This window comes from Dama dama, chromosome 2 (genome assembly GCF_033118175.1).
Source record: "Dama dama isolate Ldn47 chromosome 2, ASM3311817v1, whole genome shotgun sequence".
NCBI classification, from domain to species: domain Eukaryota; kingdom Metazoa; phylum Chordata; class Mammalia; order Artiodactyla; family Cervidae; genus Dama; species Dama dama.
Genome location: NC_083682.1, coordinates 9322481 through 9337483, shown reverse-complemented (window position 1 = coordinate 9337483; position 15003 = coordinate 9322481). Strand labels below are relative to the sequence as shown.

At 41.0% G+C, this 15003-nt stretch overlaps 1 protein-coding gene across 1 annotated transcript in view; it reads right to left on the bottom strand.

Annotated features, from left to right (window-relative positions):
• The window catches only part of LOC133066084 (solute carrier family 22 member 10-like), a 32233-nt gene extending 28543 nt beyond the window's left edge, over positions 1-3690 (bottom strand). Inside the window, exon 1 of the mRNA XM_061156807.1 lies at positions 3289-3690. Coding sequence (XP_061012790.1) covers positions 3289-3690 — 402 coding nt within the window. The remainder of the gene's footprint in view (positions 1-3288) is intronic.
• Positions 3691-15003: the final 11313 nt, after the last annotated feature.

The window sequence follows — 15003 nt, the reverse complement described above, 5'->3', positions numbered from 1 at the left end:
ATTTAAAGTAATTATTGATATATATGTTCCTATTGTCCTTTTCTTAATTGGTTGGGGTTGATTTTGTAGATCTTTTTTCTTCTCTTGCATTTTCTGACTATATAAGTCCCTTTAACATTTGTTGTAAAGCTGGTTTGGTGGTACTGAATTCTCTTAACTTTTGCTTGTCTGAAAAGCTTTTTATTTCTCCATCAATTTTGAATGAGATCCTTGCTGGATACAGTAATCTTGGTTGTAGATTTTTTTCTTTCAGTACTTTAAATATATCCTACCATTCCCTTCTGGCCTGCAGAGTTTCTGCTGAAAGATCAACTGTTGAGCGTATGGTGTTTCCTTTGTATGTTACTTGTTGCTTCTCCCTCACTGCTTTTAATATTCTTTGTGTTTAGTCTTTGTTAATTTGATTAGTATGTGTCTTGGCATGTTTCTCCTTGGGTTTATCCTGTATGGGACTCTGTGCCTCTTGGACTTGATTGACTATTTCCTTTTCCATGTTGGGGAAATTTTCAACTATAATCTCTTCAAAAATTTTCTCATACCCTTTCTTTTCCTTTTCATCTTCTGGGAGCCCTATAATTGGAATGCTGGTGCATTCGATGTGGTCCTAGAGGTCTCTGAGACTGTCCTCAGCTCTTTCTATTCTTTTTACTTCATCCTGCTCTTCAGAAGTTATTTCCACCATTTTATCTTCCAGCTCCCTGATTCGTTCTTCTGCTTCAGATAGTCTGCTATTGATTCCTTCTAGAGTATTTTTAATTTTAGTAATTATGTTGTTTGTCTCTGTATGTTTATTCTTTAATTCTTCTAGGTCTTTGTTAACTGATTCTTGCATTTTCTCCATTTTGTTTTCAAGGTTTTTGGTCATCTTTACTATCATTATTCTGAATTCTTTTTCAGGTATTTTGACTATTTCCTCCTCATTTATTTGGGCTTCTGTGTTTCTAGTTTTTTCCTTCATTTGTGCAGTATTTCTCTTCCTTTTCATTATTTTTATTTATTTATTTTGTATGTTTATTCGTCTTTAGGTTTTATTTTTGTCTAAAGTTGTTGTGTTTGAGGCCTGCTTTTCCCAGGCCTCAAGGAAAGTTGAATTCTTTCCTTGAAGGAGGTTGAATTCTTTCTTCCTTTTACTTTCTGCCCTCCTAAGATTGGTCCAGTGTGACCAATTGTGTGAGCTTTGTATAGGGTGAGATTTGTGCTGAGTTTTTGTTTGTTTGTCTTTCCTCTGATGGCAATACTGAGTGAGGTGATAATCCTGTCTGCTGATTATTAGGTTTGAATTTTTGTCTTGTTTGTTGTTTAGGTGAGACATCCTGCACGGGGTGCTACTGGTGATTGGGTGATGCTGGTTCTTGTATTCAAGTGGTTTCCTTTGAGTGAGCTCTCACTACTTGATATTCCCTAGGGTTAGTTATCACAGGCTGCTTGGCTTGTGGGGACCCTGCTGGTGCCAAGTGTGCAGGGACACGGACTGCCTCTGTCACAGGAGTTATGGTCATATCAGAGTCTTTCTTCCAGCCTCTTGTAGCTGGCAATCCAAAGGCCTCTTTGGCCAGTCTTTCTCCATTGCTCCACCCTTTCAGGCACTTAGAGGGCTCCCTTGCCTGGAGTCCTTCTCTTTTGTTCAGTGAGTCAGGCACATAGAGGGGCCCCCATGGCTGGGGTTCTGCTCTGTAGTTTGGTATATCAGTCACTGAAAGGAGCACCCTGGGTGGGGTCCTAATCTAGTTCAGTGCATCAGGCATTTGATGGGCCAGGCTCTCTACTGTTCAGCTGCTGATGCTGGCATGTGGGGGAGAGAGAGGCTATGGTGATGGCTTCACCCCCTACGTGTGACTCAGCAGTATTGCCTTGCTTCCATGGCTGCCGGGCTTTCCTCCACCAGCATTTCCCACCCCGATCTCCTCCCTCACATCCCCTCAGTCTGTCTCTCCACAGTCAACAGCAGCCCTCGCCCTGGGATTGCTCCACAATCCCTAAACTCCAGCTCCCAGCTGCTGTACCTTCCAGAAAACCAGCGTTCCTGTCTGGGGTATGTATGGCTATGGCAAGGACTGTCTGACTCTTATTCCATCTAGGCTGCCACAGATCAGCTGTTTCACTCTCAGCCTTAAATGTCTCTCCTCTGACTCAGACAATTGCCCTGCCATGGGGATTGGACCCCTGTTTCAGTTCCCCCACCCACTGAGGGCAGGTCCAGTCCTACTAACACTCCTGGTTTCCCCTGGTTCCTTTGTCCAACCAAGTTTTGCATGGTTCTATATATTCTTTTCCACTGGTCAGGTACTCCTGCCTGCTCTCAGCTGGTGTTCTACATGCACTTCTGTGTCTGAAAGTGTATTCCTGAGGTATCCGTGGAGGGAGATGTACTCCACGTCCACCTACTCCTCCACCATCTTGTTCTCAGTCTCTGCCCACTTTCTGATTGGGTTGTTTGTTTTTCTGGTATTGAGTTGCATGAACTGCTTGTGTATTTTGGAGATTAATTCTTTGTCAGTTGTTTCATTTGGTATTATTTTCTCCCATTCTGAGGGCTGTCTTTTCACCTTGCTTATAGTTTCCCTTTTTGTGTAAAAGCTTTTAACTTTATTAATGTCCCATTTGATTATTTCTGTTTTTTTATTACCATATGTAAAATACATAATCAATGTGAGTTTGATATATGACACAGGGCATGAAAACCCAGTGCTCTCTGACAACCTGATGGGATAGGGTGGGGAGGGAGGTGGAAGGGGGCTTCAGGATGGAGGGGACACACATATACCTATGGCAAATTCATACTGATATATGGCAAAACCCATCACAATATTGTAAAGTGATTTTCCTCCAATTAAAATAAATAAATAAATTTAAAAGAATAAAGTGTTTGGCAATTAAAAAGATAATCAACCACTACATACAAAAAGTATGAAAGGAAGCTGGCTATATTATCTACTCAATGATTGAAGACTTGAACCCTTATTAATTTATGTTACTCTAAACAGGATAGGAGCACTCCCTGGTGGCTCAGTTGGTAAAGAGTCTGCCTGCAATGAGGGAGAACTGTGTTCGATCCCTGGGTCAGGAAGATCCCTTGGAGAAGGTAATGGCAACCCACTCCAGTATTCTTGCCTTGCGAATTCCATGGACAGAGAAGTCTGGTGGGCTACAGTCGATGGGGGTCACAATGAGTCAGACACGACTGAGTAACTTTTACTTTCAAACTGGATATGACTCAGGACACGACTGTATGCTTAGGACATGATCGGGCATACACCTAAACTTATCAGAAGTAAATGGGGTCTTTACCTCAGTCACGATGGTGGAGGAGAACAAGCTGTGGTCATACACCCAGCCATCCACACAGGGCTCCGTGTCCAGGTCAGTCATGTTGGGGAAAGTCCCATTCAGGTGAAGGAGCTGCCACTGGGGGTGGAGGAAGCGGCGACACTTCTCTGGTTTCAAGTTGGAATCCAGTGGGATGGAGATTCTCAGGAGGACATCAGGGCTGAGGATCCCAGTGTCATTATCAGAGACAGTGGCATTATCGAGGATGTGGACCCAGCAGCGATGACCAGGAACGGCTGCAGTGAAGTTCTCCAACAGTGAGTGACAGACTACTATCATGAGAGAAGGGAGAATCAAAGCCATCTGAAGTATCTGGAATTTCCCCAGGCCACCAACTTTATCCAGGAGCTCCTCAAAGGCCATTGCGAACAGGTGATATTCAAGAGGAGTCAAAATGACTTCACAGAGAGACGTTCAAAGGGAGAAAATGTTTTCTTTAATTCACACTAAATCTATGTGACCTCATTCCAGTTTCTCATGCCTGGGTCTAACCCACCTCTCTACTGTAACAGAGCAATGGAATCAGTTTCCCTAGTCCTTTTGAAAGCATGGGCTGGTTTCCTTTAGCAAAGTTATGGAGAAAATTATTTACCAAAGATATCTGTATCTGACGAACATTAAATCTGTTTAAAGATTTACTCTCTGAATCTGTTTGTCCTTTGTGATTCTGTGGAACTGGCATAGGACTTTGTCATGTACATGACCTCTGAATAACTTTAAAGTAAGCCTGCTACACAGTCTTCAGTCATTTCTAAAAAATGAAACTTGAGAGACACAAGGGCTATTCTAGGAAGGAGTAGAAAACAAAGTTTTTTCTTGTTCGCGCTCTAACAACACACTAGTCAAGAAAATACAATCCTTTGCTCTTAATTAAAGTGGCATGTGGTGCAATTTCTAACTGTTTCAAAGTTGGGAAAGGCGAACAACGAGGCTGTATTTTGTCACTCTGTTTATTTAACTGATATGCAGAGTACATCATGCGAAATGCCAATCTGGATTAATCATAAACTGGAATCATGACTGCTGGGAGAAATATCAACAACCTCAGATTTGCATATGATACCACTCCAATGGCAGATAGTGGAGAAGAACTAAAGAGCCTCTTGATGAGGGTAAAAGTTCAGTTCATTTCAGTCGCTCAGCCATCTCTGACTCTGTGTGACCCCAAGGACTGCAGCACGCCAGGCCTCCCTGTCCATCACTAACTCCCGGAGTTTACTCAAACTCATGCCCATTGAGTCGGTGATGCCATTCAACCATCTTGTCCTCTGTTGTCCCCTTCTCATCCCACCTTCAATTTTTCTCAGCATCAGGGTCTTTTCACATGAGTCAGTTCTTTGGATCAGGTGACCAAACTATTGGAGTTTCAGCTTCAGCATCAGTCCTTCCAGTGAATACCCAGGACTGATTTCCTTTAGGATGGACTGCTTGGATCTCCTTGCAGTCCAAGGGACTCTCAAGAGTCTTCTCCAACACCACAGTTCAAAACCATCAATTCTATGGCACTCAGCTTTCTTTTTAGTCCAACTCTCCCTTCCATGCATGACTACTGGAAAAACCATTACCTTGACTAGATGGACCTTTGTTGGCAAAGTAATGTCTGTGCTTTTTAATATGCTGTCTAGGTTCATCATAACTTTTCTTCCAAGGAGTAAGTGTCTTTTAATTTCATGGCTGCAGTCATCATCTGCAGTGATTTTGGAGCCCCCTCCCCCAAATAAAGTCAGCCACTGTTTCCACTGTTTCTCCATCTATTTGCCATGAAGTGATGGGACTGGATGCAGTGATCTTAGTTTTCTGAATGCTGAGCTTTAAGCCAACTTTTTCACTCTCCTCTTTCCCTTTCATCAAGAGGCTTTTTAGTTCTTTTTCACTTTCTGCCATAATGGTGGTGTCACCTGCATATCTGAGGTTATTGATATTTCTCCCAGCAATCTTGAGTCCAGCTTGTGCTTCCTCCAGCCCAGCGTTTCTCATGATGTACTCTGCATACAAGTTAAATAAGTAGGGTGACAATATACAATCTTTTCCTATTTGTCTAACTCAATGAAACTATGAGTTATGTCGTGTAGGGTCACCCAAGATGGAAGGGTCATCATGGAGAGTTCTGACAAAATGTGGCCCACTGGAGAAGGGAATGGTAAACCACTTCTGTATTCTTGCCTTGAGAACCCCATGAACAGTATGAGGGTAAAAGAGGAGAGTGAAAAAGCTGGATTGAAACTCAACATTCAAAGAACTAAGGTCTTGGCATCTGGTCCAATCACTTTATGCAAACTGAAGGGGAAAAAAATGGAAGCAGTGACAGATTTTCTGTTTTTGGTCCCCAAAATCATTGTGGACAGTGACTGCAGCCATGACACTAAAAGATGCTTTCTCCTTAGACAGAAAGCTATGAAAAAACTTTTGTTGGTTTTCAGTCACTAAGTTACATCCACTCTTTGTGACCCCATGGACTGCATCCCTCCAGGCTCCTCTGTCCGTGGAATTCTCCAGGCAAGAATACTGGAGTCAGTAGCCATTTCCTTTTCCAGGGGATGTTCCTGACCAAGGATCAAACCCGTGTCTCCTGCACTGCAGGAGGATTCTTCACCAACTGAGCCACCAGGGAAGTCCATTATGTTGAAGTAGTTTCCCTCTATGCCCATCTTCTGAAGTGTTTTTAATCACAAACCTGTGTTGAATTTTATGAAAAGCTTTTCCTGCATTGTTTGAGATTAAAAAAATTAATTTTTTGTGGTGTATCACAGTGATTGATATGTGAATATTGAAAAATTCTGCATACCTCGTATAAATGCCATTTGATCATAGTGTATGACCCTTTTATATATTGTTGGATTAAGTTTGCTACTATTTTGCTGTGGATTTTTGCGTCAATGTTCATCCGTGATATTGGCCTGTAAGTTTTTCTTTTGTGTGTGTGTGATGTTTGTCTGGTTTTGGTATCAGAGGGATGATGGCATCATAGCATAAGTTTGGGAGTGTTCCTTCCTCTATAATTTGTATTACTTTTTTTTTTTTTTGTCTACACTGTGTGGCATGTGGGATCTTAGTTCCCTGACCAGGGATGGAACCCAAGCCCTCTTCAGTGGAAGCACAGAGTCTTAACCACTAGATCACCAGGTAAGTCCCTTCCTCTACAATTTTTTGGAAGAGTTTATAAAGGGCAGGTGTTAACACTTCTCTAAATATTTGATAGAATTCATCTGTGAAGTTATCTCTCCTGGACTTTTGTTTGTTGGGGGATTATTAATCACAGTTTCAATTTCAGTACTTGTAATTGTTCTGTTCATATATTCTGTTTCTGCCTGGTTTTGTCTTGGAAAGCTGTACCTTTATAAGGATTTGTCAGTTTCTTCTAGGTTGTCCATTTCATTGGCATACTGTTGTATTTCTGTGGTGTCCCTTGTAACTTCTAATTTTATTGGTTTGAGTCCACCCCTCCTTTTTTTTTTTTTTTTTTTGAGGAGTCTTGCTAAAGATTTATGAATTTTGTTTATTTTGTCAAAGAACCAACTTTTAGTTTCATGGATCTTTGCTTTTGTTTTCTTTGTCTGTATTTCATTTAATTCTGTTCTGATCTTTATGATTTCTTTCCTTGTACTAACTTTGGGTTTTGTTTGTTCTTCTTTCTCTAGTTGGTTTAGGTGTGAGTTTAGGTTGTTTATTTGAGATTTTTCTTGTTTCTCGAGGTTAGATTGCATTGCTATAAACTTCCCTCTTAGAACTGCTTTTGCTGTGTTTCATAGCTTTTGGATCATCATGTTTTCATTGTCAATTGTCTAGGTAGTTTTTAATTTTCTTTTTGATTTTTTTCACTGATCCACAGATTAATAACATTTTGTTTTACCTTTTTGTGTTTGTGTTTTTTTCAGTTTTTTTTCCCTGTAATTGATTTCTAGTCTCATAGCATTGTAGTTGGAAAATATTCTTAATACAATTTCAATTTTCTTAAATTTATCAAGGCTTAATTTGTGGCCAAATGTGATCTTTCCTGGAAGATATTCCATGTGCTCATTGGAAGAAAGTGTGTTCTGTTTCCTTGGATAAATGCTCTATAAATGTCACTGAAGCTATTTGATCTAATGTATCATTTAAGGCCTATGATTCTTTATTAATTTTCTGTATGGATGTTTATCTCCATTGGTGTAAGTGGGTGTTAAAGTCTTCCATTTTTATTGTGTTACTGTCGATTTCTCTTTTTATGACTGTTAGCATCTGCCTTTATGCTGAGGGGCTTCTATGCTGGGTGCATATATATTTACAATTGTTCTGTATTCTTCTTGAATGATCCCTTTATCATTATGCACTGTCCTTCCTTGTCTCTTAATATTATTTATTTATTTGGCAATGCCAGGTCTTATTTGCAGCATGCAGGATCCTCAGTTGTGGCATGCAAACAGTTGTGACATGCAGGATCTAGTTTCCTTATCAGGAATCAAACCCAGGCCCCCTGCATTGGGAGCACAGAGTCTTAGCTACTGGACCACCAGGTAATTATTTTTCCTTGTCTCTAGTAACAGTGTTTATTTTAATGTCTATATTGTCTGATATGAGTATTACTATTCCAGATTTTATTTGACTTCCATTTTCATGGAATATCCTTTTCCATCTCCTCACTTTCAATCTGTATGTGTCCCTAGGTCTGAAGTGGGTCTCTTGTAGACTCTCTCTCTCTCTCTCTCTCTCTCTCTCTCTCTCTCTCTCTCTATATATATATATATATATATATATGGAGATATATATACAGGGAGATATATATATATATATAGGGATCTTATGTTTATATCCATTAATCCAGTCTACGTCTTTTGGTTGGAGACTTTTATTCCTTTACATTTAAGATAATTATCGATATGTATGTTCCTATTGGCATTTTCTTTTTTTTTTCCATTTATTTTTATTAGTTGGAGGCTAATTACTTTACAATATTGTAGTGGTTTTTGCCATACATTGACATGAACTAGCCGTGGATTTACATGTATTCCCCATCCCGATCCCCCCTCCCGCCTCCCTCTCCACCCGATCCCTCTGGGTCTTCCCAGTGCACCAGCCCTGAGCACTTGTTTCATGCATCCAACCTGGGCTGGTGATCTGTTTCACCCTTGATAATATACATGTTTCGATGCTGTTCTCTCTAAACATCCCACCCTTGCCTTCTCCCACAGAGTCCAAAAGTCTGTTCTGTACATCTGTGTCTCTTTTTCTGTTTTGCATATAGGGTTATTGTTACCATCTTTCTAAATTCCATATATATGAGTTAGTATACTGTATTGGTCTTTTTTTTTTTTTACTTTATAGTTTTATGTATTCAAAATGCGACCTTGTCTCCCTCTGTATATAAGTTGAGTGGCTTTGAATGTCTCTTCCCCTCTGACTTCTCTAACTAAAAATGCAACATTATAGAAGCAATCCTTGTACGGTTGTGTCCCTTTGCTGTCCACCTGAAACTATCTTAATATTGTTAATCTGCTATACTCTAATGCAAAAAGATTAAAAATATAAAATAAAAGCAATCCTTCATGCTATTTAAAAATACGAATTATAAGATTTTTTAAAAAGATTAAAGGATAAATTAATAAAGCACAGTACCTGTCGACTAAAAAAAAAAAAGTATACTGTATTGGTCTTTATCTTTCTGGCTTACTTCACTCTGTATAATGGGCTCCAGTTTCATCCATCTCATTAGAACTGATTCAAATGAATTCTTTTAATGGCTGAGTAATATTCCATTGTGTATATGTACCACAGCTTCCTTATCCATTCGTCTGCTGATGGCATCTAGGTTGCTTCCATGTCCTGGCTATTATAAACAGTGCTGCGATGAACATTGGGGTGTACGTGTCTCTTTCAGATCTGGTTTCCTTGGTGTGTATGCCCAGAAGTGGGATTGCTGGTTCATACAGCAGTTCTATTTCCAGTTTTTTGAGGAATCTCCACACTGTTTTCCATAGTGGCTGTACTAGTTTGCATTCCCACCAACAGTGTAACAGGGTTCCCTTTTCTCCACACCCTCTCCAGCATTTATTGCTTGTAGACTTCTGGATAGCAGCCATCCTGACTGGCGTGTAACGGTACCTCATTGTGGTTTTGATTTGCATTTCTCTGATAATGAGTGATGTTGAGCATCTTTTCATGTGTTTGTTAGCCATCTGTATGTCTTCTTTTGGGAAATGTCTGTTTAGTTCTTTGGCCCATTTTTTGATTGGGTCATTTATTTTTCTGGAATTGAGCTGCAGGAGTTGCTTGTATATTTTTGAGATTAATCCTTTGTCTGTTGCTTAGTTTGCTATTATTTTCTCCCATTCTGAGGGCTGTCTTTTCACCTTGCTTATAGTTTCCTTTGTTGTGCAAAAGCTTTTAAGTCTTAATTGCTTTGGATTCATTTTTGTCCATCTTCTTTCTTCCATTTTTCTTTTGATCTCTTGTCTTGTGGTTTGATTAATGTTGTGTTTGGTTGCTTTTTATTTTTTTCTATGTATCTATTTTTTGCTTTGGTTTGCAGTTCCCATGAGGTTTTTAAATTTATTTTATTCCTTTGGCTGTGGTGGATCTTCATTGCCGCATGCGGGCTTTCACTATCTGTGCTGAGTGAGGGCTGCTCTTTGTTACTGTACACAGGCTTGTACTTGCGGTGGCTGTCTTTGCTGTGGAGCAGAGGCTCTGAGTGCCCGAGCTCCAGCAGTTTCAGCCCGAAGACTCAGTAGTTGAGGCTCATGGGCTCCAGAACACAGGTTCAATAGTTGCATGTGTGAACATTGCTCAGTCGTGTGTGACTCTTTGTGATCTCATGGACTGTACAGTCCATGGGATTCTCCAGGCCAGAATACTGGACTGGGTTGCCATTTCCTTCTCCAGAGGATCTTCCCAACCCTGGGATCCAACCCAGATTTCCTGCATTGTTGGCAGATTCTTTACCAATTGGGCCACCAGGGAAGCCCTCAGTAGTTGTGGTCATGGGCTTTGTTGCGCCATGGCATGTGGGGTCTTCCTTGACCAGGGATGGAACTGGTGTCCCCTGCATTGCAAGGCAGATTTTTCTGGACCACTGGAGCACCAGGGAAGTCCACTGCCATGAGGATTTTATATAGCAATCTATATATGTACGAAGTTATTTTAAGTGGCTGGCCTCTTAATTTCAAATGCATTTCCATTCCCTGCATTTGTGTTCTCCTCTTCTCATAATTATTGCTGGTTTTGATATCATATTTGTATGATGATGTCTTATAGTTACTTTATGTTTGCCTTTACTTGTGAGCTTTTCCATTTGTGATTTTCTTATATCTATTTGCCTCTTCAATACATCCCTTACCTAGAGAAGTTCCTTCAGAATTTTTGTATGGTAGTTTGACAGTGCTGAATTCACTTAGTTTTTGCTTCCCTCCAATTTTTATTTCTCTGCCTAATCTGAATGAGAATCTTGCTGGGTAGAGTATTCTTGGTTGTAGGTTTTCCCCTTTAATCATCTAAAAATTATTGTCCACTATTATTTATCTATGGACCATTTTTTAAAATGTCTTTATTGAATTTGTTATAATATTGCTCCTGTTTTATGTTTTGGTTTTCTGGCTGCCAGGCATCTGGGATCTTAGCTCCCTGACCAGGGATGGAATCTGCCTCCTCTTGTTTTGGGAGTTGATATCTTAACCACTGGACTGCCACAGAAGTCCCTTTCTGCACTTTATTGATGAGAAAATGAGGCAGTGTATTGTGTTGGACAAAAAGTTTGCTTTTTCTGTCAAATGTTACTGAAAATCCTGAACAAACTTTTTGACCAGCACAATCAGTGACTCATTCCTGTATTCAGCTACCAAGATCCCTGGAAGTGGCAGAAGTACTTACAACACTTGTTGGTGTTTGAGCTTATAATATTTAGGGACTTCTTTCTATTTTTTTAGAATATGTGCTATAAATATGCACTATGTGCACAAAACTGCTAGAGCACATGCCAAGCTTTGGGAGGAAATCATGCTTGTGAGTGACTCTCAGGTTTAAACTTTGAAGTTTCTTGGAAAATTTCCTGGTGAATAAACAGAGAGCAGTTTGACTCCAAAGTCTGTGATCCCTTGTTTATAGTACATGTTGTAAGTATTCATATTTTCATATAATTTGTATAACAGAACATGAGTTTGTATTTTTGATCCAACAAGTGAAGTGGTGGATTTTAGATAAAAGGCAAAAAAATTTGTTGTCAAGAATCATGTGACAAATAAGCAAGAGATAGTTGACTGCACTTATGTGTAATTCTTTCATCAGGTGCTTAGTAGAATCTGCTCGGTCAGTACTGATAAGTACTGATTATCAGCAATCAACCACTCAAGGGTTTAAAGGAACATAAAAGTTTGCACAGAGACATGGAGTAAAGAATGCTGAAATAACCCATAATATGGAGGTGAGCAGGAAAAGGAAGAGGTTATTGGGTTGGAGGGAAGACAAATGGCAACCTGCTTTCTCCTTATTGAGATAGACAAACTGCTTTTCTATTAAAAACAGGGACATTCAGTTGAGAATATAAACTCAGTTCCTTCTCTGTCATGTCTGTCTCATAGAAAAGAAGTTTTGCATGCTGTGAAAATAGTGCTTCATTTAGCTCTGTTCCTGATGTGAATCTCCAGTAAATGTGCTCTCCTGGATTCCCTGTACCCTTCTTTGGCCTCATTTTCAAAGTATCAGTGTTGCTATATAATTTCCTTGTGTCTCCCTAGCTCCCTACACCATCTTTCATATTATACTCACAACTGTTCTTGCATGCATGTTATACTAGAAAGACAAATAATATATCTTTCTTGTCCTGTTGGGTGCCAGCACTCATCACAATACCTGGTGCTATGTTGGAAAATGATACATATTTCTTGTTGTTAAAGGGTTTGACAGTGACCATGCAGGAGGAACTAGACACAGCACAGACCAAAACTATTGTTTGACTTGTTCTGCACACCCAACCTTTATAAAGGGATCTGTCTCCTGTCTTTTGTGAGGTGAGCTTCACAAAGTACATGACAGCTTTCAAAGAGTGGGGACATGAATCTATTTATTTCAAAGGTTATAACAGTGTTGTGAGAGACAGGGACTGATTTCAAGATAAAAGATGAAGAAATAAGACTCATATGGGACTGATTACATTGTGTAGAGTTGGTTTTGTCATATCACACTGTCAGTCTCTTCACTGGAGATTGATGTTGAGAACTTCCCCCAAAGTACAGATTTTGGGGCAGTCCTAAGATGGTGGAGGAATAGGACAGTGAGACCACTTTCTCCCCCACAAATTCATCAAAAGATCATTTGAATGCTGAACAAATTCCACAAAACAACTTCTGAATGCTGGTGGAGGACACCAGGCACCCAAAAAGGCAGCCTATTCTCACCAAAAGGAGGTAGGACAAAATATAAAACACAAAAAGAGAGACAAAAGAGTTAGGGATGGGGACCCGTCCCAGGCAGGGAGTCGTGAAGGAGGAGACATTTCCAAACACCAGGAAACCCTCACACCAGCGGGTCTGTGGGGAGTTTTGGAATTTCAGATGGCAACATAACCAGGAGGAAGAATAAAAAAAAAACAAACAAAACACAGATTATGCACCTAACCACAACTCCCAGAGGAGAAGTAGCCCAGATGCCCGCGCCCACTATCAGTGAGCAGGGGCTGAACTGGGAGGCACGGGTTGCATGCTTAGGGTAAGGACTGGGCCTGAATGCCCTGAGGACAATCTGAGGGAGCTAACATGAGAAAGCAACCCAAACTGTAGGATAGCCAGAGAGAGAAAAAGAGAGAGAGAGAACTTTCCCATGAAAAGCTCTAACCTAAGGCACAGCCTGGCCCACTCACAGAACAAAGGATTGAGCGAATACCAGAGGAGAGCTAGCCAACTGCAGACTGACCCTCCCCATGCTAGAGGCAGGGAGGCAGGCAGGTGACAGCTGGAGCCGGAAGGCAAGGGGCAATCTTGGCTCCAGAGATGGCATCCTCCACCAAACTGTGAGCAGGCTCCCAGTTGCTAACCAAGTCTTCCTGGGGTCCTGGACGGTTGACATCCACCAGAAGGGTCGCAGCCAGAGATCAGCTCCCCAGAGGAGACCCACGGCACACCTGAGATGGCACTCTTGCTGCGCACCCAGGAAACCGAGCAGCTGGGACTGGGGAGGTGATAAGATGCACAGACCACCTTGGACAGTGTGCTGGCCAAGCACCTGGTCACCTGAGCTGCTCAGATCTGGGACGGGCACAAAACGCATGTCCAACCAAGTCTGTGCCTTTGTGGAGTACCTGAGAGCCTGAGCCTGAGCAGCTTAGACCTGGGAAGTGCACACAACCCAGGGCGTGCTTTGGACAGTTCCCCTGCAGAGAAACCTGGAGCCTGAGGAGTGTAGACCGGGAAAGAATGCACACCGTGAGTGGGGGCAAACCCAGTGTGGCCCAGACGCTGTGAGCACTCCCCACACACGCCAGTGATATTTTTTTCGCAGTGTTCCTCCCTCCCAGAGCACAACTGAACAAGTGAGCCTAAATAAGTAACCACCTTTGCCCTTTGTGTCAGGGTGGAAATCACACACTGAAGAGACTTGCAAACAGAAGAAGCCAAAATAAACAAAGAATAGGGAACTGCTTTGAAAGTGACAGGTGCAACAGATTAAAACACTGTAGTTAGCATTGACTACACTGGAAGGGGTCTATAGACCTGAGAAGTATGAACTGGAACAAGGAACTATCTGAAGCTGAACTGACCCCACACTGCCCCAACAGCTCCAGAGAAATTCCTAGATATATTTTACTATTATCATTTTTTAATAAAAAATTTTTTTTAATTTTTAAGTTCTTTATTATTCCTTTAATTTTCATTTTATAACCTACTATTGCCTTGCAAAAAAACCCCTCTATTTTAAAGCAAATTTATATACATATATTTTGTATAATTTTTGTGATTTTTGTTTTGTTTTTTAATAGTATATTTTTGAGATTCTAACCTCTACTCTAGATTTTTAAGCTTTGCTTTTTGGTATTTGTTATCAATTTTGTACCTTTAAGAATCTAATCTTCAGTACCCATTTTTACTTAGGAGTGTGGTCACTGGCTCGATAGCTCTCTCCCCCTTTTGGCTCTTCTTTATGTACTCCAGGTCACCTCTATCCCCTCCCTTCCTCTTCTCTTCTCTACCTAACTCTGTGAATCTCTTTGCGTGTTCCAGGCTGTGGGGAACACTTAGGGAACTGATTACTGGCTAGATTTGTCTCTTTCCTTTTGATTCCCCCTCTTCTCCTCCTGGTCACCTCTATCTCCTTCTTCCCTCTTCTCTTCTCTGTGTAACTTCGTGAACCTCTCTGAGTGTTTCAGACTGTGGAGAGCACACAGGGAATTGATTGCTGGTTAGATTGCTCTCTCCTTTTGAGTCACCCTCTTCTCTAGCTCCCTCCTCCCTCTTTTCTTCTCCATGTAACTCTGTGAACCTCTCTGGGTGTCCCTCATTGTGGAGAATCTTTTCACCATTAACCTAGATGTTTTATCATCAGTGCTGTATAGATGGAGAAGTCTTGAGGCTACTGTAAGAATAAGACTGAAAGCCAGAGGAAGGAGGCTTAAAATAGGAAACTTGAGAACACCAGAAAACGCCTGACGCCAGGGGACATTAATCTACAAGAACTCATCCAAAGCCTCCATACCTGCATGGAAACCAAGCTCCA